Genomic DNA, 25191 nt, shown 5'->3' on the forward strand with positions numbered 1-25191 from the left:
GTGATCGGAAACACTACCGCTTTTGTCCATGTGTACGCCAAAATCATCACAAAAGTGTTCCTCATTGTCACTTAAAGATCCACTGAACAGGCTGAATTATTCAGTCATTACCACACCAAACTGAACAACAAAATCTTTTAGGTAAATACATAAATAACCATCCTCAATGTTTCCTTTCCTTGTACAACTCAATAGTGATACTACTGAGCTTTTTGTATTTGGCACAAAAGCTTGACAAGAGAAACAGGATCATACATCTGTGGTTGCTGTCTCATGCAGAAGCCTTTATACTGCTAATTAAGTTGTTACTGAGGAGATTGGTTATATTTCCCCAGCGTGATGAAACCATGGCACCAATTCAGACATGCACAGTTTCCCGTAAATGCTCCAACAATCTTAATGCAGTAGGTTTTTTTCCAGCTTGGTACTATTGCCATAATCAAGCCGTTTCTCTCATTCAAATATCTTAAGAAAGTCAACCATGCCTTTTTTTCCTCCCAGCTGGACTATTGCAAATCCTTGTACACTGGGATTAGTCAGTCATACCCGTCCCTCCTGCAACTGGTCCAACACTGGATGAGATACTATATTAACTCCCTCCACTTGCTGCCAGTGCAGTTCAGAATTGATTTTAAGGCTTCCCCTGCTTTTCGATAAAGCTCTAAATAGAACGCCCCCTCCTATATTACAGACCTCCTAACCCCTTACTCTGCCTCCACGTCCCTCAGGTCAGCCTACTGTCCCCTGATCTCAATTTAAGTTTAGGGGTGACAATGTCTGCTGTTGCAGCCTCTGGATTGTTGAACAGCATCACCCTCCCTATCAAATCTTCCCCTTCAGTGTTCCCCATTAATTCCTGAGACTGTGGCAACCCACCAAAGTCAATGCTGTTCCTTCGCAGTCTCATCATGAACAGAAAATATTTTTACACTTCTTAACGGGTGGGTTGGCTGGCCGTCTCCAGGTGCATTTCCACCGCAGCAGCACGACTGTCCTATATGCGCAATCTGCGGCGATATCAGCAAGCCACCCGAGGCAAACTGAAATCTGTTTCTGTTTTTTTCCAGAACAATCAAGGTGGAGGTGTACGATTGGGATAGGGATGGCAGGTGAGTCTGACAGCAATCTTCGATTCAAAAACTCAAACATAAGCCATGCTTAATGTAAAAGTTTTTCCTGTTTCACATTTTGGTCCCGCCATCCATCCTGTTATTTGTATCTGATATTTTTTTCGAACTCACTGGTGTTTCTTTTCTTTCATTCCTATTCCAAGCCATGACTTCATTGGGGATTTCACGACCAGCTACCGAGAGCTAGCTCGAGGGCAGAGCCAGTTCAATGTGTATGAGGTGAGTAACGCTAGTGTTTTAAAATTTCAACAACGTGTCTGTTGGCTCCTGAGACCTTGAATCTCTCTACGGCGTCCACTTGGATCCCATTTCTGACACCGGTGACATTTCTATCTCTGACATCACTGTTGCACTGTTTTTCCATTACTTGAGCAAATTCCTTTCCATCTTCTACTCCTGCGGCAAACCAATGCATTTATTCGACTTACAAAATAACATCCATACATTCCTAATCCATTTAGGGGAATTGTATGGTACAGTATTTGAGCCATCTTCCACAAGCTGTTGTACATCCAATTAAAATACTTTTATTATTTATTTTACTATAATCACCTGGATGCAGACACATAGAAATTGAGCTATTCGCAGCAGCGTGAAACAGGATTGATATGAAGCAATCTAGCGATTTAGAATGATAATAGCATTACTTCTCTTGGGATAGCTTAACATCACAAAGCTCTGTATGCAAATCAGAAACCCAACTCATCGAAATGTCGCAGAATCCAAGGGTGATGTGAGAGGCCTGAAAATGACATGTGTGATGTGTTTATCGATCTGATATTTGACAGAGCAGAATTTATTGTTAATTTACAAAGAAGGATGTTTTAAGACAAGAGTATGAAGGCTACCATTGAACATGCACCTTTGTAAAAGAAATCTGAAAGTCAACGTCTTACCATAAAGGAGGACACATCAATACCTAGAGGCTTGTTTGGTTCGGTGGCCTCCAGTCAAAGGACAAATACCTGTCTTTTGGAAGGCAGCTTCATTATACACTACTCTTGATTCCTTTCTACCTCCCGGTGAGACTGAAAGGCCCTTTAGTTTTTGCATCAGCAGATTGTTCAGTGTGTCAGACAAATTGCCATCCCTCCATGTTAAATTAGGGGCTGTCACTTTCATGCCTAGCAGCTGTAACGGATTGAGGTAATGAGCTGTGACGTCTTTGGTCTCAGGATTGACATTCCTCTCTTGTTCTAGAGCCAGAGGAATAGCTGTACAGTAAATATAAGTCTTAAGGCTTATGCCTGTCTCACCCAACGATTCTTTGTAGCCTCAGATTTGTCTTTGGATTTCAAAACCTGTCCTGTGTAATACTGTGACAAACATGTATAAGATACTTGAGATAAAGTGTTTTTGTATTCCTACAAGATCTACACTTTCCACACACATTTTTCTCGGTTTCCTCAAAAGGGGACATATGAAAAACTCACTTTTTCAATTCTTGTGCACATACATTCGGTTATCTGGGGGACCTACCAACCCACAAACTGTGAGTCAGTGTTTTTTTGGCCGCCTTGATCAGAAAATATGTGATCTAACAGGTCATTCAGATTTGGTTTCCCTTCCTGATTAGACTATACCATCACACATCTTTACCCACGGCTTGAGAACTACCTTTGAAAAGATGAACCATATTATTCTCACAAGCCAATCATAGTAGACTGGGCTTTTTGGGGAGGGGGGCTTAAAGGGATGGCCCGTAAAATGCAGCCTTTCAAACAGAAGGTTAAAAATAATGTTTTTTAAACATTAAAGCATCTAAACATGTTCTAGTAGAATATGAAATACATACAAAATATAAAAGTATGAACCTGAATGTTAACATGTGACACTTTGATGGACAAACTGCACACAAGTATGTGATTGCATGAACATGAGAGGAGTAATGCGAGTCAAATCCAGCAAGAAATTACAGGAAGTTTTATTATCTGTTGTATGGGTAAGACAATAAATGTGAAGCTAGAATGGTACCAGGTGAAGAAGGAAGTCTGAATGTGAACAGCATCCAACACAAGATACTTTAAGTGAAGCTGGGATAATGTGGGTTGATACAAGAATGATAGAGTTTGGGAGTGTTGTGGTGAGGATGGAAGTAGAGGCTGGAGAGATGCCCAAGGTTGATGTCAAGTGGCTTTGGGTGTCAGCCAATGCCATATGCCGAGCTGAAATGAAACCAGTCAAACTGAAGTTGTTAAAGTTAACAACATGCAAGTGTGTCCCAGACCTAGTGGAAGAAAATCGAGACAGCAGCACATATGCGTTTCATGTGGAGCCTGGTGTGGTAAGAACAGGCAAAGGAAAAACATTGAAGTAGTGTGTGTTGGGGAGAGGTGTGTGTGACTGTAGGAGAAGAAATACTATTTGGCTTGGGCAATGCACTACATTGAGTATGTGACGTATGTGGTCACTTTAGATCCTACCCTACCTTCGATGCAGGATATGGTTGACTAGGTTAGAAGGAGCGACCAATAAATGGTGCACAAGATAAGGAAACCAGAGGTTGGAGAAATAGTATAAAGAAGTCACTGTGTGGGGTTTATTATTTTACATGTGGCCCAACGCTTTTCATACTCTCGCGTGAAACTCGCGTGACGGCAACAGCTGGGTACACACGGAAGTGGCTTGGACGCTGCGGTAGCGTTAGCAGCAGAGGATAGAAGCTATCAGGGAAGTGTTCTTTTAAATAAACTCCTGGTGTACTTACAAACTTTCAAATGCCTCGTTTTGTGAGTACAGACCCTATGTGTACTACTGCAGAAGTTTGGTAACATTCCATGCATTATTAGTGGGGTAATTTACGAGAAATACATAATGTACCATTCGCGCCAGTACTAAGCCATTCAGCTAATAGCCCTATCCTGACCAATGTTGACCATTGCTAAAAATGCTTCCGAGGGGGTGTTTGGCTGGATGTCATGGTGGAAATTACCTAGGGTGCATTTCACTCCGAACCATCACTTTAAGAACACAGAGGAGAGATGAAACAAGGAGCAAATTGATACAGTTTATGAATTTGGGGAGAAAGACATTCATGTCGGCAGCAGTACCAACAGTGATGATGGAATGATGGTATCCCACTAGAGCATAATTCCTCCTGGTTTCCCTCTGTTGTTATACTCATTGCTCGCTCCTGTGATAGAAAGATGAATCAGGCAACGCCTGGGGGCAAGAACTCAGTAGCAGGAATAAGCTGTGAATAACGGAAGCACTGGGTAGCTTACAAGACCTTGCTTATGATGGGAGAGGATGATTTCCAGAGGAATGTGGAAGTGTTTGAAGAAAGAAACAGAGAAGTAATGCTGACACAGGCTTATTACAAAGAGGAGTATCTCATACAGAACAGAGAAAAGTCGTGACTGAAGTAACACCACTGAATTATGATATGGCTGCACATGGAAGACACCATGGCAAAGAGATGTCGGTGCCTGGTTACGGAGAGTGCAGTGTGGTTTATGGGGATGTCAATCAGTAGGAGCTTGATGGAGAGGTTGAAGTGATCTTGAGTGACATAAGTGGGTCGAAGTCAAGTGTGGCAAAGCAAGTAAACTACTCCAGAGCCAAAAGAGCAAATTTCTCAAGGATTTTTTCCAAACAATATTTTACTTAATTATATGTTTCTGTAACTAATTGTAGCTAAACTAAAACAATTAAAATAGTTAATTACGCACACTGGTTAACACATACAGTACATGTATTGTGGTATTTTATATACATACAGTCATGTGAATAAATTGAAATAATTGTGTTATATGATATAGCAATATTAATAATGTATTTTCATTTTTGAGTTACTGTACCTTTTGTTTGTTTTCAGGTGATTAACACCAAGAAGAAAATGAAGAAAAAGAAATATGCCAACTCTGGGACGGTGAGTAAGGCTCCAGCACCAAACACAGGCTGTCACTATGCCTCTTTTCTGTTCCACACTTCCCCTCTGTTAAATGATTCCCTCTTTAATTAGCTATTTTATTACCTATCTGGGCTTTCTATGTTGTGAGAAAAAGGTTTTAAAAAGTAAATGTCCTCATTAATTGTCATCTCACAGACACCAGTTATTTAAAACATTTGGTAAAAAAAGCATACGAGCTTTGCTGATTCAGCGTAAAAACTTGGACTTAATAGTCATTTGTGTGTATTTGCATTTCCTGTACACAAACACACTGCCCATTACATACTTGGGACTCTGTGATTGTGCAGCAGGAGCTTGTGTGAGTGTGTAAATGGGACAAAATGAAAGATTAAGGCACAGCAGAACTTGAAGGACATTCTAAGATATGACAGATCCACACTGAGCCACACCAACAACCAATTGAGACACCAATTTTCGCACAACATATTAAGCAGTGTGGGGATCTGCACTTAATGCATACAAATGCATCTCACCCAATCTTCAATCTTGTCCTCTGGCAATGTAAATTAATCAGAATCCAGCTTTCTCACGTCCTTTACTAAAGCGGGTGTCAAGTGCGGAACTTCATGTGGTTTTGTATTCAAGAGGAAAAAGATAATTAGCACTATGTTTAATCAAATGTTTCTCCTTGTCCTCAATTCCAGGTGACCCTGCTCTCATTCTCAGTGGAGTCAGAGTTCACTTTCTTAGATTACATCAAAGGAGGGTGAGTGGGAATGACATCATATATGCGGTAAATGGTTGATTTAATCGATGGATCTGTAAAACTAAGTTTCTCCACAAAGAATCATACGAAGCACCATTTTAAACCACTTGTGTTAACCAGCGATGTGCTGATAAATGTATTGGAGACACGACATTCATCAAGAAAAAAAGGATTAATGGCAGATGCAAACTATTATAGAAAGTTGTCTTAATACTGAATAATAACTAAAATACCGTAAATACTCTAATATAGGCCTGTATTCTATCACGAGCTGGGTCTCTAACATTGGCCAGTCTCGCTGTTGGCGGAGGTAAATAAAGGCCGGTCTCTAATGGAGGCCGGGGCTATTATAAGAACCAATGTTTTTCTGGGCAGGCCTCAACATTATGCTTGTGATAGTACCATGCAAGTACCACAGGGGCGCAATGTTTGCTAACGAATCCAAGCCATAGCTACAGCAGGGCTCTCAAGTTTTTAACTTAGTTCAGCGTGAGATTTTGGCTGAAGGTACGTGTCAACACGCAGCGTTATTTCCACATTTCCCATTCATTGTCAGCCGTGCAATGCCTTCATGTCACAGAGATTTTGGCTGAAGGTACGTGTCCACAGGCAGCGTTATTTCCACGCTTCCCATTCATTGTCTATATTAGAGGATTTACGGTATGTAAGAAGCCGTGCAATGCCTTCGTGTCGCGGCGAGTTTCGAGAGAAGGGGCGCCGCTTCCCACAAGCTCTCGAAAATCGTTTAAACTGACCGTTGTCGATCTAAAATAAAGACAGATTCAGGAACTGCATAGTTTATTTCTCTCATAAAATGTTTTCAGAAACACATTGTGAACTATGGTTCCATGGTGAACTATTTTCGTAAAATAAAGAGAAAGTTTCCAAACGAGCCAACATGTTGGTCGGTTTGAAACAGACAGGCCACCAGTGAAAGCGTTCGTCCAATCAGGTGCAGCCATGAAGTGTACGCATGATTGTATGAAGGAGAGCACCTGTCAATCATCCTAGTGGCAGCCCACCAAGCGTGCAATACTGGAAAGCGGCGCGTCAACTAGCGTTTAAAAACGGCTAACATTGTTTACGGTAATATGGCAGCTGCGGAGCCAAAGAGGAGACTTTTTCAATAAATGAACCTAGTATTTTATAGGTTCAAATAGACACAAAATCTTGTTTATTCATTCTACTGGTAGTCCGTTTTAGAAGATTTACGGTAGTAGGAAATTAATTAACTTTATTCATCTGTTTAATACATTAACAGTAGATGTTGTCTGATACATTGCAAATGCGCTAGGTAAGGCCAAACTGTCTTCAGACTTCAGTTGAGTTTTAGAGCCGGGACTTGACTTAAGAATATCAAGTATGTCTCAGGTGAAGTATGCCTTTCAGGCAGATTGGGCTCTGCTTTGATCTCCACTGTCCCATCCCAGCGGGTAGGCTGTCATGGGCTTTATGAGCTGTGGCAGAGCTGACAAGTGTGACAGATTCCTCTGACAGTTCCTGGCTTTGGCTGATCTATGATACAATAACCTTAAGGTTTAGCAGCCTCGCTTCAAAGATATCATCCCCATCAGTCCGCCCCCTAACATTAGTGTGGCACTTACCGAACGAACATTAGCGAGTTGGTTCTTGCAGATGTGGAGCCTCCTGCTCTTTAGAAAATAGATGATATGAGGAAAGTGTGTCGCTTAAACTGTATAAGCTTGCCACCCTTGAATCCGCCTCCGCGAAGTTCGAGTGGGGGGGGGGGGTGCAACAATAAACTAATCAGCGCCATGGACGGGACCAACGCCTACGTTGGGATGATATGAAAATGTCATGTTGCGATTATCCTAGTGAAAAAAATTGGGATTCACGATATTATCACAACAATTACCCAAAAATGCTACAAAGTTCCGAAAATGGAATTTAAACATACTGGTTACCCTGTATATTTTGTTATAATTATATTTTTATTGCGTCGCAGACACACACCTCTTTTTTGGGAACATATATGACAAATAAATAAGATGATCATAAGTTCATAAAGGAGGAGGAGTTCATAAATTTGTGAATTTATGTTCTTTATTTGTTAGACAAAGCTAAAAGGTTGCTCACGCATGGTTCCACGGCAGGACAGATTCGCTTTAAAGCTTACTCTAAAACCGCCAACAACACTCATTTAATTTTATGCTGCTGTCGTACTGTGAGATACTTGATTGAAATTCTTGCATAGCTTCTTTAATCATTGTCTTTATTGCCATATCACGGCCATCTTCTCTGCTGTATTCTTCTCAAGCCGTCGTCATTGGTGTCCATAACCATTAAGCTCCAACGCCCCCCTTTCTATAGGTTGCAAATCTTCCACCCTTACTATAATTTAAAACATTTTATCCAAATCTTCCAAGGATAGATATATGGTAGAATGACACCAACTTCTATATCGTTCACTCAATGGCCTCTCTTTCGCATTTGGGCTGCTGAATAATAGTTTTGAATTTGATATGAATCCCTTGATTAAGAAATTATGTCATATATAAGGCATGTCTGCACAATGTCGCCCGACATCGTAGCTTAGTATCTTATATATCAATTTTGAACTTGTTCCACATCACTCACTGGCAGAAAGTATATTGTCATGGCAACACATCACTTTTTCGACGTGAAATCACATTAGATTCAGGTAGACAATTTGGTCTCCTGTGCCTGTGGTCCCCTTTGGTCCCCCCCATGGAAATTGATCAGAGCGGAGGCAATGATGGATAGAAGATGATAAAAGACATGAAACGCGTCGACAGTTCTATATGATATCAAGCCGTGTCCAGGCACCAGAGAGAGAAAACACGTGTTTCCTACGCTAGCTGTTACAGCACTTTCCTGTAATATTAGGTGTTACACCTTTCATCATGACATAAGTGAACCCAGACAGCCTTTATGTCTCGTTTGACAACCACTGTAATCATCAAAGGACGAGGATAATTTGGCTATTCACATAACTCAAAAGTATCACTCCAAGTGTGCGGCAGGGTGGGCAGCTTAAGGAACGAGGTATTTTATGCTTGTACTATAATGATAGAGGCCATCTCTCGTCTCTGATTATGGTTCAGTGCACTCGTATCAGGTTCATAAAGAACAGCAGTAAAAGTCTCAACCTGACTGCAGTGTCATTTTGAAGTGTCAATGAGAATCATTTTACAATAGTTCAACAGAACGTCTACAAAAGACGTGTGAGTTTTTCTTTTCTTTTTTAAATAGTGGCATTTAGCTCAAAGGCTCACACACACATAGTGGAGGGATATAGCAACACTAGAGCAGCGTGATTCATCTTTGAAAGATTGCAACCCCCGTTTCAAGAGAGAGTTGCATATTTCCAATGAGTGCTGATCATTCATCCTTGCTGCACTTTAACGCTCCTGAATTTACCACTTTGCAAACACTCAACCAATCAAAGCCATCCGAGAGATCAGTCTGGGTCACCGCAAAGAGTCCAATCTTTGGTGGCGGTTACGGGGGAGGAAGACACAACAACGCTAACGTTGTAAATGCAGTCGCTCTACCAGACATATTGTTTTTATTATAGGGTCTGGCTGTTTGTTTGCGACAAAATTAGTAATCTAAATAGCCTTGGCTGTGCTCCATGAGATAGAGTTGACCACTTAACCTTGAACATCACCAACATTTTAGCGAACATATCGTGGCTGGGCATGCAAGGCACGTTTGTGTTACCTTTAATGCAGGCTGCAAAAAACAATATCAGATTGCTTCTTGTGTAGTCAATGAACAGTTTTATTAACGAAACTGGCTTAGATGAATATGTTCCATTGTGTTTTTGCGAGATTGATGTATATGGATTGATGGGGAGATTGATCCATTGATAGATCAATAGAAATTGTTTGTTTTGGTTGCAGAAAGATATGAACACGTTCCCATGAGAAAGCTTGAGAGAATCGTGATCTCAATTCTTACCAAAAATGTTAATTCTCATTTCATCAAGAGTTGTGCACCGCTTGGTAACAATAAAGTTATAATAATCGGTAAGGTTAACATGGATCAGGCTGTGGCATATTCTCCATCCCCCCACCAAACTGAAAGGTTAATGTGAATCTTTAACGCGTTCACTTTATTTTCATTCTTTCGCCCTCCTCTCTGATGGCTCCCATAGATAATGAGAGGGTGTCATTCGGGCCCCCGAAGGCCTCGTCTCATTGTCATAAATTAGCAAAAAGAGGCGAGTGCTTCATCAGCGGGGAAATTGGATTATGATTTGCTCTTAAGTGCTCCATCAATTACTTGTTACCCAGCTCAAAGTCTCAAAGGAGACTGCACCTACTCACGGGAAGTGAGAGTCAGATAAAAGTGTAATCACTGCAAACTTATTTGTCGACTGAGCGGCTGAACCGCGTCTTAATGCAGATGGAAAATACAGATGGCTATTAAATATGAATCCGTTTGTAACTAGCCTATACAAGAAAGAATTGCCATACATTGTGTGATGTTCCATGTTTTCACTTATCACACATTTTCAGTTAACGTGTGTGTGGCGGAGTGTGAGAGCACTTGAATTTAATGAGGCCTGGCTCGTTGTTATTGCTGGCTGGTCTCTGTCGTTGATTTTTCCCCCCTCATGTCCTCCTCTCCATCCCCCTTATAGGACGCAGATCAATTTCACTGTGGCCATCGATTTCACAGCATCTAATGGTGAGTGATACTAACGGCAAGGTGTGTGTGTGTGTGTGTGTGTGCGGGAGGGGGGAGGCAAGAATAGATAGCAGTGCTCTTTGACTGTGGCATGTCCGATCTCAGAATCAATCACACAAACAGACAGTGTGGGCGCACAAACTGTACACACATTGTCACTATAAGTGATGGCCCTTCCTCCATCTCCCTTCCTCCCAAATGCTCTGTCAAATGCCCCCTATATAAAGATTATAGCATTTTAGCAAAAATAAAATAAAGCAAACCCTCAGCTTGACATGAAAGGACCACACTTAAGACAAATTACACTACCTATGCCATTAATGATGCCTGAACACACAATTGTCCAAAAGATTCATCTGAAAGGAAAAGGTCTTGCTCTTCAGTTCTGTCAGTTAGACAAAACTTCCCAATTGATTGTTGCTCAAGTCATCCCCAGAACAGCTACAGTCCAATTATAGCTTAGCGTCTGTAACCGAGACCTTAGTCACGTGTCTTTAAGCGTTAATTTAATTCAAATGTCGCCTCACAGCAAGAAAGGCCAGTGTTTGAGTTCCTCCTGTGTGCATGTTCTCCCTGTTAGTGTGGGTTCTCTACAGGTTCTCCAGCTTCCTCACACAGTCCTGCATTACACTAGTCCCACAGTACATTGCAGCAGTACATTAGCTTGACGTGTCTATGGTGATTTTTTTAATTGCAAGAGCACTGATGCTTAACGTATCAGTATGTGACAGAGGTTAATAACCAACATTATACCCAGGTGCCACTTTTCATCCAAGTATATAATATGTTTATCAATAATAAAAGCATGGTTAATCAGCTTGTTACACAATACTAAGTCAATGTCATTGAAAACTGGACTGTTTAATGTGCAGTAAGAGCCAAACTCAGACATATCGGTTATAAAAGCACAATAATAACACAAATAACAACGTATTTTGACACTTACATGACCGGCTGAGGCGCCGAGTGGGAGAACTGTTCCAAGAAGCCTTGCTATGTAAATAGTGGTTGATGTTTGTCTAGACTGCTGCTACATTATATTAGAAAACAGCAAAGACTAAAATGTAGGCACAATGTGATCACCAGGAGCAGATGTCAATTTACATAATTCGACACATTCCAACTTCCAGTTTGGAAAGGGAGTTTGAAGATCACATTCGTCAGAGCACTTCATTGTTGCTGAAACGGTTAATAAACCATGTGCCGTGCAGAAACGGAAATCTTTACAGGCATAGCAACAGTAACTAAGGGCCAGGGGTTTGGAGAACAGTCCCAACTGTTGAGATTTCCAACCACAACATTGGTCAAGGTGACATAGGATTCGTCGTTACTTTCTAGACTCCAGATAAGATCACTTGTGTCGGATCATGCGAGCACACAGCTGGACCAAAGATGTCTGCTACCAGATAGCAGACGCTAGGAGATCAGATGGTGAGCATATGTCACCTACAAGCTCACTGGGTGAAATGACAGCAATATTTTCTGAAACACGCTCAGAATATCCCAGCTGGGCTGTTAATGCCGAATGACTTCGTGGTGCATTATTACAGAGGGTATTTTGAGAAGGTTACCCCTATTGACAAGCTTTCTAAACGCTCAGTTAATTAATGGAAGTGTCCAATTTTCGCAGTGGCTTTCCTCCCACTGTTTGTTCATGGATTGCCCTTGATTGTGCCACAAACTTATGAATTTCAAATTATGATTCATCATCTCTGAAGACTTTAAAGCTCTACTTGACAGGAATCATGTTAATTGAGATCCATTGCTGCAGCAAACAACATTGTTATTTTGCATTGTTGCACGAAAGCAGTATTCTAGAACTGCCGTCTTTGTCCCTCATTACCCCCCCAATCACCCTGAGATTGATGGATTGGTCGACAGGAAACCCCTCCCAATCCACTTCGCTGCACTACATGAACCCCTACCAGCTGAACGCCTACGCCATGGCCCTGAAGGCTGTTGGGGAGATCATTCAGGACTACGACAGTGACAAGATGTTCCCTGCTTTGGGTTTTGGAGCCAAGCTGCCGCCTGATGGACGAGTTTCGCACGAGTTTCCACTGGTGACGTCAACCTTTTTCAACTGAATTTCCTATGTATTTTGTGTTTGTTTTAATTGATGGATTTTGTGCATGAACCTCTTGATCAGAACCAAGTAAACAACATCTAATAATACAAGTGCACTTTGATAAAGATCTTAATGTTTCTTTGTTTGATAAATGCATTCACCAAATCCACGAAATTTACTTTCACAGTGTCTCCCCTTTTCCAGAATGGAAACATGGAAAATCCGTACTGCAATGGTATTGAGGGCATCTTAGAGGCATACCACCAGAGTCTAAAGACCGTGCAGCTGTACGGGCCGACTAACTTTGCTCCTGTGGTGAATCATGTTGCCAGGTGAGAACAATGCAGCTGGTGAATTGCTTCTAAAGTGGCAAAGCAACAAGGACACAATGTTCACATACAAATTATTAGATTAGGACAATATCGACAGTATTTGATTAAAGTTATCAGAATAAAAGCTGGCCTGCTTTGGCTTTGATTTTCTGACCCAGTGCACTGACAACATCTCTCCTGCCAGACACCACAAACACAACGTTACGCACTTGAATATAAATGGAGATGGGCTGACGGCTAGTGGAGGATTTAGTTGAAGGAACAGCTGGGCTCGTGGCCATTAACATACACTGACAATCACATATAATAACACATTAAAAAAAGCATGCAAACTGGGACATGATCCAACTGGATTCTTGTGGCCCCAACACCCACCTGCTTCTCTCGCCATCTCATTTGTTCAGCCATATCCAAACAATTCTCCATCTGATACGCCAACGCGCTGCTGTAATTAAAAATGTCATTGTGATAAAAAAAACGGAGTCCATTTTTAAACTGCAGCAGGCAGCCGTAGCTGCGAGGATACAAAACCAGTGTTGGTATTTAGCATTTCAGTAGGTGAACTGAAGTATAAAAAATATTCTTAACAAATGTGTTAATCTGTGAGTCAAACAGAGGAAAAAGCTTTGCATTACATTTTTGATTGTTTGGTCTGATTAATCAGTGAGTATTTGTGAGACATTTTAATAAACCTGAAGCCCAGCGAAGACAAAAACAATATTGAATTTGCCTGCTAGTGAGAATGCATAACACATTTATTGTCACGGATTTATTTTCTACATCAATGTTTAGATAAATCCATCAATAAATCCTTAGGTCGGTTTGGTTTTTGGATTAAAAAGGATTATACAGCTAATTTCCGTGTGTGTGTGTGTGTGTGTGTGTGTGTGTGTGTGTGTGTGTGCAGGTATGCAGCCGCGGTGCAGGATGGCTCTCAGTACTTTGTGCTCCTCATCATCACAGATGGCGTCATTTCCGACATGGCCCAGACCAAAGAGGCCATTGTGAATGTAAGAATGGGAAGGGGGGGGGCACCATACTTTAGATATGGAATGTTTCTTCTGGTATAAACTAGAAGGAAGTACCTTTGAAGTGAAAAATGTATTGAAATTTTGGGAAATATGCTCTTTTGCTATTTTGTCGAGAGTTAGATCAGAGGTTTGATATTCTGATAAGGGAAAAGCAGAAAATCCTTATTTTGGTTTCAACTAAAAGCATTGATCGCTGATCACCAATATATGAATATTTCACAAGAAATGATTTGATGCACTGTGTCTCTGATTAGCTCTAGCGTTCTCTCTCATGGGAAAATATGCAGCCCAAGGGTTCATTTTGGTCGTCACTCAGATTCAAAGAGAGGGAATCGAGTGATGGTAGCAGGGATCGGCATAATGGCTTCACGTTACTGACATTGTCTTCTGCAAGATCAATAACTAATGACTTATACCCATACCAAGGTACCCCAAGACTAAGTTAATGGTTGTGACCACATTGATGAAATACAGCACTTGAAGTAGGGCCCTATATATGCGGACGGAATCACAGAATCTGACAATGAAATGGAATCAACTGTAAAACTCGGCAGTTCAAGGAATTTGTCAAAATATGGATACATTTTACAAAAAATCAGGGTTTTCCCTAACATGATAAGTGTTTGCCACCGCTCCTCAGCCGAAAGAAAAAGTGGGTGGTATATTGTGACTTCTCCGTATATGATGCACATACACTTGCATATTTATGCACATTTGTATGCTCTCTGAATGACAAGGAATTAGAATTAGAACTACTACAATGTTTCTTCAGTAAATGTCTTAATTTTGATTCATCAAACTCATGATTAGACACCATTTGATGGAAAAAAAAATGCTCTTAAATTGTAAAACACAGAATTTAGAACAAGTAAAAAGGGAAACAGCATTTGGGAAACATAAAACGGAATCTGGAAAAAATTCAAACGGATTTCATAGGGCCCTATTGAAGTGATGAACCTACCTTTGTAAATACAAGACTCATCATTGTGCTTTTTTCCTCCGAGCCTTCCTCAGCACTTGTCATAACCTTTTTTTTTTCATCTTAAAATAGTAGTCTGCTTTCCTTTCCTCTTCCTTGGTCTCTTCCTCTTTTGTCCTCCTCCTCCTCAGCCCGCCGCAGGCACAGAACACCCAGCAGACTGGATTTAAAGGGAATTTGCGACTGTTAGTCAAAACATTAGAACAGCCACACCTTCCTTTTAAGATCTTGCCTGCTGCTCTATCTCACTGCCTCTGTCTACTGATGCTTTGACTGCTTTCCCTTTAACTCTCCACGGATCCTGGGCAAGGGAGGACACACCGCTGAGGTTCTATAAAAGTCTTCCGTCATATTTATTCATGCCGGAAGGTAACTCCACCAACGAAGTGAGATGGATGTGAGAAAAGCCTGAATGTGCACTACTCTCTGGGTGTTGAATATTTACATCTGGAGCGGGTTTGCACTATGCATGCAGATGTTTCGTTCAATGTGCGAGAGTGAGATGATGTGAGATTATGTATCATGGGTCCTCCATGTTTTCACTCACAGAAATTCATGTTGGGGATTCATTATCAGTCGCAACTATTCTGCGTTTCTACAGAAATCCACCTGTCAATCACCCAGCATCCCCCTCCTCTGCTCACGGGTCGTTTCTCTCCCTCACTGACAAATACAAAGCACTCTCACAGATTTAAATCTCATCATCTGCCTGCTCAATACTTCTGTCACAATCAGTCTATAACCAAATCCTCTGTGCTGCCTTTGATTGCTTCTTTTCTTCTACTAGTTACCGTATGCTTCAACAAAAAGCCCTTCACATTCATTTTACCTCCATTCACTTTGTGTTAGAGGTAACGGCATACCTGGCGATGTGAAACCAAGAAGAACCAAGAGACCAGCAACAAGAACTGTACAGGCCTCTCCATTACTACAACAGGCTCCATGGTCCATTGCTCTGCATAAACATGGGGATTCTGGCAGGATCCAAATTCCAGTATTTTATGATCCTATCATGATTTCACTTCCCTCAACGTAATGAACTTAAAGCATATCACACAATAATTAATAGTTAGCTAGTAAATAATCCCTTAACCCTGCCTACTTAGTTACAGTGAATGTCCACTGCATGCGACCAGACTGGTGTCAAAACATGTGCTCCACTTCATTGTGTATGGAAAAAAATTCAAACGGTCACGTTATCACAGCCAATCAAGCTGGAGCACTGGAGACTTTCTGAACAGTTGTGTGTACAACCAGGAAATGCTAAATCAATGGTATTGATAATTGTGTCATAGCTGATGATCTATCCGAATAATCCCCCCCAGGACAAGCAAGGACAAGCAATACAGGACAAGCGGTTACAGATAATGGATGGATGGATAATCTATCCATGTCAAAAATTCTTAGCCAGAGCAGAAGTAGCGTTAACTTTATTTCATCCAGAATCCACTTCGTTAACACCAGCACAAGGCATTTCAACAGCTTTTTTTTTTATATTTAAATGAGGAGGGGTCCTCATTTATTCATGACAGAAAGCAGTTTTGTTGCTTTTCAGTAAATATGTCATATTTATGATCTTTGAGTGGAGCTGGTAGAGGAGAGGGCCGGGGATTGTAGGACACCCCCGCCCACAAGCGACTGGAGGGACAGACGCGAGTTTATGCAAATTGGTGGCGTACAGTAGATGTGCACCATTACACAGTGTGCACATATGCAGTTTTACAGCCATAAGGGTGGACAAAAGCAGCGTCTGGTTTCTAACAGCAACTGTCCATTTTGTCGGCTGAAATGACAACTGTAAGCAGAATTTATCATGTAGCCAGCCAGCTAATTAAGTTCATGTGGGTTGGAAAACCCACATTCAACTGACTTAGTGTTTCTGAATAAGAACACTGTGAAAGTGAATTTTAAAATGAAGCTGATAGCTACATGATGTTGTGCAAAAAAGACTGAAAATAAAGTTGCATCGATCAAGGCGCTGCATTTAAAAACAGCAGCCACATTTTTCACACTCTGCATTATGTTTCCAGACATTGTCCAGCATGAACAAGGTTAGGTTTCACAAATGCAGGACCCTCTAGACATGTGTGACTAGAGACAGCCTTAATTGGCAATTAGTGTTTAATGGAGCTTGTGACATCCACCAAGTGGGTTTTTTTTTCTGTTGTACCACATTTAAAGAACTGTACGGTCTTGGAAGTATGTGCTCTATGTGTGCATGATTAATAACTTTAATATTGAATACGTTTAAAGCAAAAATAATTGAAGCACTGCAAGTAAAGAAACCATAATAATGGCATTCATCAACAAAAAAGTAGATTATCACAGATGAATTCAATGTTCCCCTGGATAGTAAGTATAAGGCAACTTAACAGTGACAAGTATTCTGAAAATTGAAAGCATTATTTTGTATCACATCCATTGTCCTTTTCAACACAGTTCAGTATGTCAACATGTCACAACAAGACGTTTCATTCTAACAACTGGATGTGCTTCTCCTAATACCGTAAAATTTGCACTCGGCTGGCTTTTTAAGTGTCCTCAATCTGCTGCCTTAAACTCGTCTCTGAGCTGAGCTCTCAGACAGCCAATGAGAGGTGTGACTGAGGTCGCCTCTCCAGAAGTAAGCATGACATTTGGACTGAAGCAGCACATACTCAGCTGTTAGAGTAATGACTGTTGATTGATGGTGTGTTTTGTTGTCTCGTTACACTGGATCTCCACTGCAAAGTGCCAGGAGAATGGCAAAAGTGGGGCATGGTGGACTGCCAGGTTATTTTTGGTCCTATTTGATGTGTGCATATAAATATATATCTGCATGTATGAGTGTCTGTGTGTGCGTGGGCGGACAGGCTCTGACAGCAGTCGCGTTGAACACTGATAATAGCACTGATGTGCTGCGGCTGAGGTGGCGTCGACAGAAACGGCTTTCGCCTGGTACATTTATCCAGTGCCAGAGATAAACCTGCACACGTTGAACCGCGTTGTGAAAAAATGTGTCTGCAGGAAAAACTCATTACGCATAATTGAGGCTTTTGTATTTACGCTGCAATCTATTGCGGAGAAATTCTGTCAGAAAATTCAGTGTAGAACAGAATAAAAGCAAAGAGGCAGATGGATTTGAAGACCCATCTCTCTCTAACGTGAGTGGAACAACGTCATCTTACAGTTCTACAAAGAAATCCAATTGCATAAGTTAACACATTGCGGAAGCAAATGTATGTATGTATGCCTGTATGTTAGTCACAAGATAAGACAACCCTCTCTGAGGATAGTGCGGTGCTACAACCAACTCTGATATTTGATTAACTTAACCATCACACTCTCTGGTCTCTCAGGTTGGACTGTTCATTAACTTTGCCGTTCCATTAACTTTTTATCTATTTTCATAGTCACGTCAAATGGCATTTCCATCAGTCTCGTCCTTGAAAAAGTATATGAGACTGAATTCTACTGGCTCTTAATGGCTCTCAACATGGCGACGGCTGAGCCGGCGGCTGGCAGCTAACATTGCAGCACATTGTCAGTCTGGACGGCTTTATTCGCTGTAAATGCCATCTGAGCAGTCGTACATGTTGTTGTCCCTCAGCTCCAACTACAGTCAGTCATGCATCTCAAGTCGCTAACCTGAGTGTAAACAATGAGCAGTAAACGAGGTCTTGACCCAGAGGCTGATCCGTCATCAGACTAATGGGTTATGAGATTGGTGCTGCCTATGTTTTATGTTTAGTCCTGATTAGCAAATGTTAGCATGCTAAATTAAGATGGTGATTTGTGTTGAGAAGACTCCCTGCTGTCTGACTGGAGGCGTGGCTCGGGAGTGGCTGGGTGGGCGTCTCCGGATGGGTGCTGTACTGATAAAAGTTGGCAGCTCCTCCCTCTCCCTCCACTCCCAGCTCACAAATGCCACATAATGCCGTTAAGACTTTATCAAGGTGTCTGCTAACATTTATTTTTTCACAGGGAGGAGAATGTCTCCTTTCGTTCAGCTTCTGAAGAGTTTATTATGTCAAAACACAGCTCTTTTTGTATTCCATCAGCTCCAGTACTGGTATTACTTACTGGTACTACTGACACGTCCCATTATTTCAGGGGATGCTGCTAGTGTTGTCACCGAGTTTAATCTCCTCTCCCTAGCATGATAACATTCACTGGGCAAATGTGTGTCACCCCAAGATAAGAGCTGGGGAGCTTTCATAGGACAAAAACAAATTGGATTCAGGGACATAAAACATCTGGGATAAGGAAAGCAGAGACGGAAATAAGTTTCAGTTGAAGCATCTCTTTATTTCGCTGTCTTTCTCTGACTTCCTGTCCCCTTTTTCTCTCTGGAGGCCTTTTCTTAATTGAAGGTCACTCTGCTTGTTAAAATGCGATACAGAACATTAGCGCGGTTGTAATCTACGTGGGTGAGCATGTAATAGTAAAGAGCGCTTCAGGTCAGTGGTGATATGGACAAGCGTCTCTCCCTCTATGAGTAAAAAATAATGTGTGGATGTTTAGCTAAGATGTTTTCCCACTTGTTCTCTTTATTTATGTCTCTGCAGGGTGCCAAGCTTCCTATGTCCATCATCATAGTTGGAGTGGGTCAGGCAGAGTTCGACGGTACGATGACTTTCATTTTGACTGTTGCATGATCGTAAAGATGAAATATTCTGGTAATTTTCATAGCAAGGGCATACGGGATGTCATAGTAGAGAAAACATCTCATATAAAAACTTCTGCAGTGTTATATGTTTAGTCCATCTGCATTCATCAGTTAAAAAGATTAAAACATGGGCAAATAATTGACATTTAAGTTTATAACAACTCTGTCTATTACCGTAACAGCCAGCATTAACCTCTCTGGCACCAATTCAGATAAACATTGGAGGGAGAAATCCTGGTATAAACTCATTTGCGCGAGTAGAGGAGGGCGCGCGTGGGTGGATGCAGGCATAACTGTAGAAGAAATGGCTGGGGTTAATTGCTGGGTTTGCAGTGTTTAGCGCAGATGATTCTAAACTGCACGGAGACTAGAATGAAGGGCTTATTAGTTGATTAGATACAAGACAGAATTAAGCTGTGCAACTCAACACCCTTTCCTTCACTAATGCCTAAACGAAAAGATGCAGCACTACGATGTGTTATAAATAAACCTCTACATTAGTAGTGTATATCTACCTTGTCTTTGCTCTAAATAAGACATTCGTCTGGCACTGTGTATGTGTGTGTGTGTGTGTGCATCCATGCATGTGTGTGACCTTGTGTCTTCCAGCTATGGTGGAGCTGGATGGTGATGACATCCGGATCTCATCCCGGGGGAAACTGGCAGAGAGAGACATTGTCCAGGTGACCGCCCTTTACAGCGTGAAAGTAACTTTGACTGTATTCACTTTGGATGGAGAGGCGAGGAACTGGAAAAAAAACAAGTTCACAGAACTTCAGGAAACAACGGCCAGATCATTCTGTCCATAAACATTCACCAAGCTCAGCTCATGCCGTCTTTGGCCATGAACCACCGATCGCCATTTACAGGCAACAGTGTTTCCATTAGTTTAGAGTATGTACTGCGTGTGTCATATTTTTACATTAGCGTTTTACTTCCCTGCTGTTGCCTCAGTTTTGCTGATACATTTAAATGTCTGTTTCTGACAAAACACCATCTGTTGGCCCCAGCATCTCTAACAGATTAGGACATCTGCGTGCTTCCTGTGAATTCCCACAGAGACAAGCACGCTGGAAAGTTTTACATTATATGTCTCTGAAACCGCATGTGTCTTAATCACAGAACCCGACTCATCATCATCCTATAGTTGCAGTGTCAAAACCAAGGCGTTAAGTTACTGGATAGTGGGCAAAGGACGGTGTGCTGTTTTTATAGCAGAGATTTAAGGTTTGGGTGGTTTCTCAATTATCTGGGCAAATTGACAAAATAATTACATAAGAAAATCCGGTTATGTTTTCACCCTCTAGAACAAATATCTTCTTTTTTCTTTTTTTAACTTGGGCTCATTTATTTCCTCTCACCCCTCGGGGGAGTGCAGGATTAGTGAAAGATCATATCTGGCGAATGGTGACTAACAGGAGGTTTCCTTGAATTTGTGATTTTCTTGCCCCCGTGGTGAATGAAGAATCCAAAAAACCTTACAATGTAAAACAGATGAGTAGCGTGGCTAGTGTGTTTTAAATAGTAAGGTTTTTAGTGTGTAGTGTGTAGAAAGTATAAAGCATATTACATTTGTAATCGGACGTTCTGATATAGTCTGTTTTGTTAAACACGCCCACCCATTTAATTGACTTCATCAATACACAAATGTCCATGTTGGGGATGAAGTTCAGCATTCCTTTAAGTCCTACAGCACATAATCATAATCCACTTGCTTCTCTTCTTCCTCAGTTCGTTCCCTTCAGAGATTACATGGACCGGACGGGCAACCACGTGTTGAGCATGGCTCGGCTCGCCAAAGACGTGCTAGCAGAGATCCCGGACCAGTTCATCTCTTACATGAAAAGCCGGGGGATCAAACCCAACCCGGCGCCACCCCCCTACACACCACCCGGACACACACACCACCACACGCAGATCTGAAGCCCTCCTCTTAGCCCTTCACTGAGGACTGACAGCATGCAGCAGCCACTCAGAGTCCAGTGGGAACTCTCTACCTCCTGGTTGTTTTTGCTGATCCGCCAGGAAATGGGTGTTGAATTTTGTGCCGTATCCTTCCAGGGACAATTGGGGCAAATCTTTTTTTTTTTGTGGTGGTGGGGGGGGGGGGGGGTTCTGTAATATTTTCATTTCCTACAGAGGTTCAAATTTTCCAGGACTTGTTAGTGAAAGCCTTTTAATCTGACGCGGAGGCAGTGACTGTTTCATGTCTAATTTGACGGCAGGTTGGTTCAAAATGGTCATGTTGTGATTTAAACTTGTGCCTGTCTGTGGTTGTTTCTCTAATTGTACCAGGACATGTGTGCTTTGACCCAAGCCTTGCTCGTCAGTCATTGGTGTGGCCTAATGCAGTGATATTTTTTAGGCACCTTTTCCATTCTGGGATTAGTTTTTATATTTGGGGATTACCTCCATATTGGCTAACGCATTGGTTACGATAGAGGAATAAGTATCCATTGTGTTCATTACATTACGAACATGAATCAGGCTTTTCATACCATGAGGTGTCACCTCTTCTGGTCTTTATTAGGTAAATGTGTATCTGAGCATGTTGTATGAGACGTTAATTACCCATATCCCAGTATATTTATTCTCCAGTGTAATTCAGAGTGGCATGGGCATTTGATAGATCTGTTTTGAAGTGGTCACCAATTATTTTCAAGTGATTGCATATAAAAAGCACAACCTGTTTCTATACCAAGGGTAGGATTATAATGATGCTACCGGGTTAATCATATTTAATCCCTCTGAGCGCTGCCGTTGGTCTGAGGAACGTACCCAATTCATTCATGCAAGTCAAATGTCTTTGTACTGCAGCTGCAATTCAACATAATGTACTGAAAATATGACTCAGGCTACTATAAGGGTTTTCGTTCAGTAAGGATGAATCCCCAACACAAAAAGATGACGGTTCATGATGATCTGCTTTTTGTGGGTAGTGTATTGGTTTTGTAACAAAGAATAAATACAAAATACATTACCATAATAGTAAAAGACAGACCGTGAAACAGGAAAAATAAATAAAGGACACAAAAAACAACAAACCATGTCCTAAAAACTATATAGACAGAGTACCATTCTGGTAAAACAACCACTAAATATATACTTTTAATACACACCACTAAAGCACAACATCCGTGGACAGTAAGCATCTGAAGGCAATAATTAATCTTGTAGAGAGGCAATGTGTCAAAATCTAGTTTCATTTGATTCTTACATTGATGCAATAGATTATTAATAAAAATAAATGTATGCTTTTATCAAAATATCACTAACTGACAGATAGCAAACATTGGGAGACAGGTGGCGCTCCAATGTACGAACACTGGTTGGATTATTGGTTTAGGGCAACACATCTTATTTCTGCCCCGGGGCCCAATAGCAGGTCCAACCAGCCCTGATGTGATCACAACACCTCTGCAACTCAAAGACTCGGGTGTCAGTGGAAATGTGTAAGCCCCCAGCGACCACGCATCAGTGGGCCACATGACCTCCGTCATCATAAAGTTCACACAGCGATCACAGCCAGTCTTCCTCCCCGGAGACTTACATTTCATGGCGCAGTGCATTACAACAACGTCTCTAGACAGTTCCCGAGTGGTCTCCAGAGCATAAGGATTTATGTTCATTACATTCCGTTTAAGTGTTTGACATGTTAACACATTAACGATCTGTCTACACCGGAGGGTAAAGAGAGACCCCTTTGTGCTAATTTTAGTCCGGCTTTCTGTAGCCTCCCACCGTCCGTGACGTTGAGTGTGAAGGAGTGAAAACAAAGTGGCTTTCAAGGAGCAAATCCAATTTCACCGCATCAGTAAGAAAGCTCGTCGTTTGAGATGTGTCCTTGCACAACGGTGAAACAGCAAATCCCTGATGGTGCTATGATGTGTTGCCTTATGAACATGCAGAGATCAGATCATCCCCGTTAAAGTTAAGACATCTAAGGAACACAATCCACGATCGTGAGGAAGATCATAAGTAGAGCAAGGAGAGCTTAAGAACGTATTTAAGACACAAATCATCGATCACATAGTATTTCTGCTCAAGTTGCAGTTAATGTTTCTTTCCAGCACTTATTGTTTACAGTGACACAGTCCGCTAGCCACATCTTAAGCCTTTCTACTTTGGGCTTTGCACTTGCGGACGCCAATGTCTACCACTTTGGTCCAGACTGAATGTCTCCACGACAACCGGATGGATTGTCATGAAATTAGGGTTCAGGGTACATCATCCCTTCAAATAAGTCCAATATGTTTTATTTATCACAAAATACAGCAGATGTTAGCTTGCTGAAGCACAAAACTAAGATGGTGAACATGATCAACATTAATTTTTGGTTTCTGCTTTAACATGACGAGTACAACAATGCTACATTGGGTAATAAACTGTAAAAGGTGCCCTCAACAACCATGACAAAATGAGGCATAATTAATATCAACTGAAATGGTTCTATTCAAATGTCTAATGTAGCAAATTAAAGGCCTTAATAACATTAAAGCCGGTTGAAAAGCAGCTCAGGTGGATTGCTACGGCTATTGGAAGAGATATCTGATGGTGATCAAAGCAGCTATTTGCTTGTAAATTGTTGGTAGTTAATTTCCCCAGTGAAAAGAAAAGAGTGGACTTCTATTAGAATGTTGTGTATAAACAACTGGTTTGCGTATAGATCCAAACAGCACTTTATCCTCACGAGGAGTGCTCATTGTAAACGCCTGATATATTTTTGGGAATATTACTGTTATTGAAGATATTTATTTATCTATTTTTTGTGAGTTTGTACGACAAGCCATCGCTCCTGGCGTCCACGCCATCACGTTGACCTCCTAATAGCCTGATTTATTAGTGTGCTGGATCGACTGCATGTTTTCTCGAGGTACATGGAAAAGTGCCGCTATCTGCATTACAGGGATCCGCCAGATGACATGCATGTCAGTGCCGAGCACGGCAGCAAGCTCAGTTTCTTCTCTCTTGTGCCTGGTTCTCCAAACATTTCTTGTCACATCAGTGGTTATTAAAAACTGTAGCTAAATGAGCGTTTTACAGTGGAAACTTTTTCTTTTGTCCACAATTTGTCTTTATATCTATTTGGTTTTCTGATTTGCATGACTCCCTACATTTCTTGAAATGGGTTTTTATTGTACATGATTAGTGTCATATGGTGGGTTGTGAAATGCTTTGTATTGGATTGCCTTAACTCAAAATTAATTAAAAACTGACTACTTTTATAAAAGTTTTTGGAGCCTTACATTTTCATTTCAGTGGTCGGTGTTGTAATTTGTTCCTGAAAAGAACAATTTTAAGGCCGGTGGTTGCGGATTAGTTGAGAGGGGGTTGAGTCCACACCGTTCTTTGAACTTCACAACATAAAACCACTAAAGAAAGCTACAGGTCATTAAAGTCTGTACATATTAGCGTACGGAAAACATAATGTCGTCAATGCGGCACGCATGCTCTCTAGACTCATACCCTAAGAGGTTTCTGCATAATGCAGGATAATGTATATCAGATTTAGTGAGCATGGAAGGTTTAAGAGGCTAAATCACCATGTAGGTGTAAGGCATACAAAAGCGTTAAATTAGCCCTCAATGGCTAATTTGTTGTTTGATAAAGTTGATTTTAATCTACATTTTTAGTCTCATCTCCATCAGAATAAAGAGGCGGATAATGAGATTGTGTTGAGTCCAAATAGGTTTTTATAATCAGTGTG

At 41.3% G+C, this 25191-nt stretch overlaps 1 protein-coding gene across 2 annotated transcripts in view; it reads left to right on the top strand.

Annotated features, from left to right (window-relative positions):
- Positions 1-21566, top strand: part of cpne5b (copine Vb) — a 95246-nt gene extending 73680 nt beyond the window's left edge. For both annotated transcript variants that reach the window (XM_084036611.1, XM_084036612.1), the window contains 11 exons: positions 1068-1109; positions 1274-1349; positions 4948-5001; positions 5688-5749; positions 10380-10426; positions 12308-12489; positions 12699-12826; positions 13734-13836; positions 19384-19441; positions 20094-20167; positions 21216-21566. In XM_084036611.1, coding sequence (XP_083892737.1) covers positions 1068-1109; positions 1274-1349; positions 4948-5001; positions 5688-5749; positions 10380-10426; positions 12308-12489; positions 12699-12826; positions 13734-13836; positions 19384-19441; positions 20094-20167; positions 21216-21407 — 1018 coding nt within the window. In that variant the 3' untranslated portion in view covers positions 21408-21566. The remainder of the gene's footprint in view (positions 1-1067; positions 1110-1273; positions 1350-4947; positions 5002-5687; positions 5750-10379; positions 10427-12307; positions 12490-12698; positions 12827-13733; positions 13837-19383; positions 19442-20093; positions 20168-21215) is intronic.
- The last annotated feature ends 3625 nt before the right edge of the window (positions 21567-25191 follow it).

This window comes from Eutrigla gurnardus, assembly GCF_963514095.1.
Source record: "Eutrigla gurnardus genome assembly, chromosome: 2".
Taxonomy (NCBI): domain Eukaryota; kingdom Metazoa; phylum Chordata; class Actinopteri; order Perciformes; family Triglidae; genus Eutrigla; species Eutrigla gurnardus.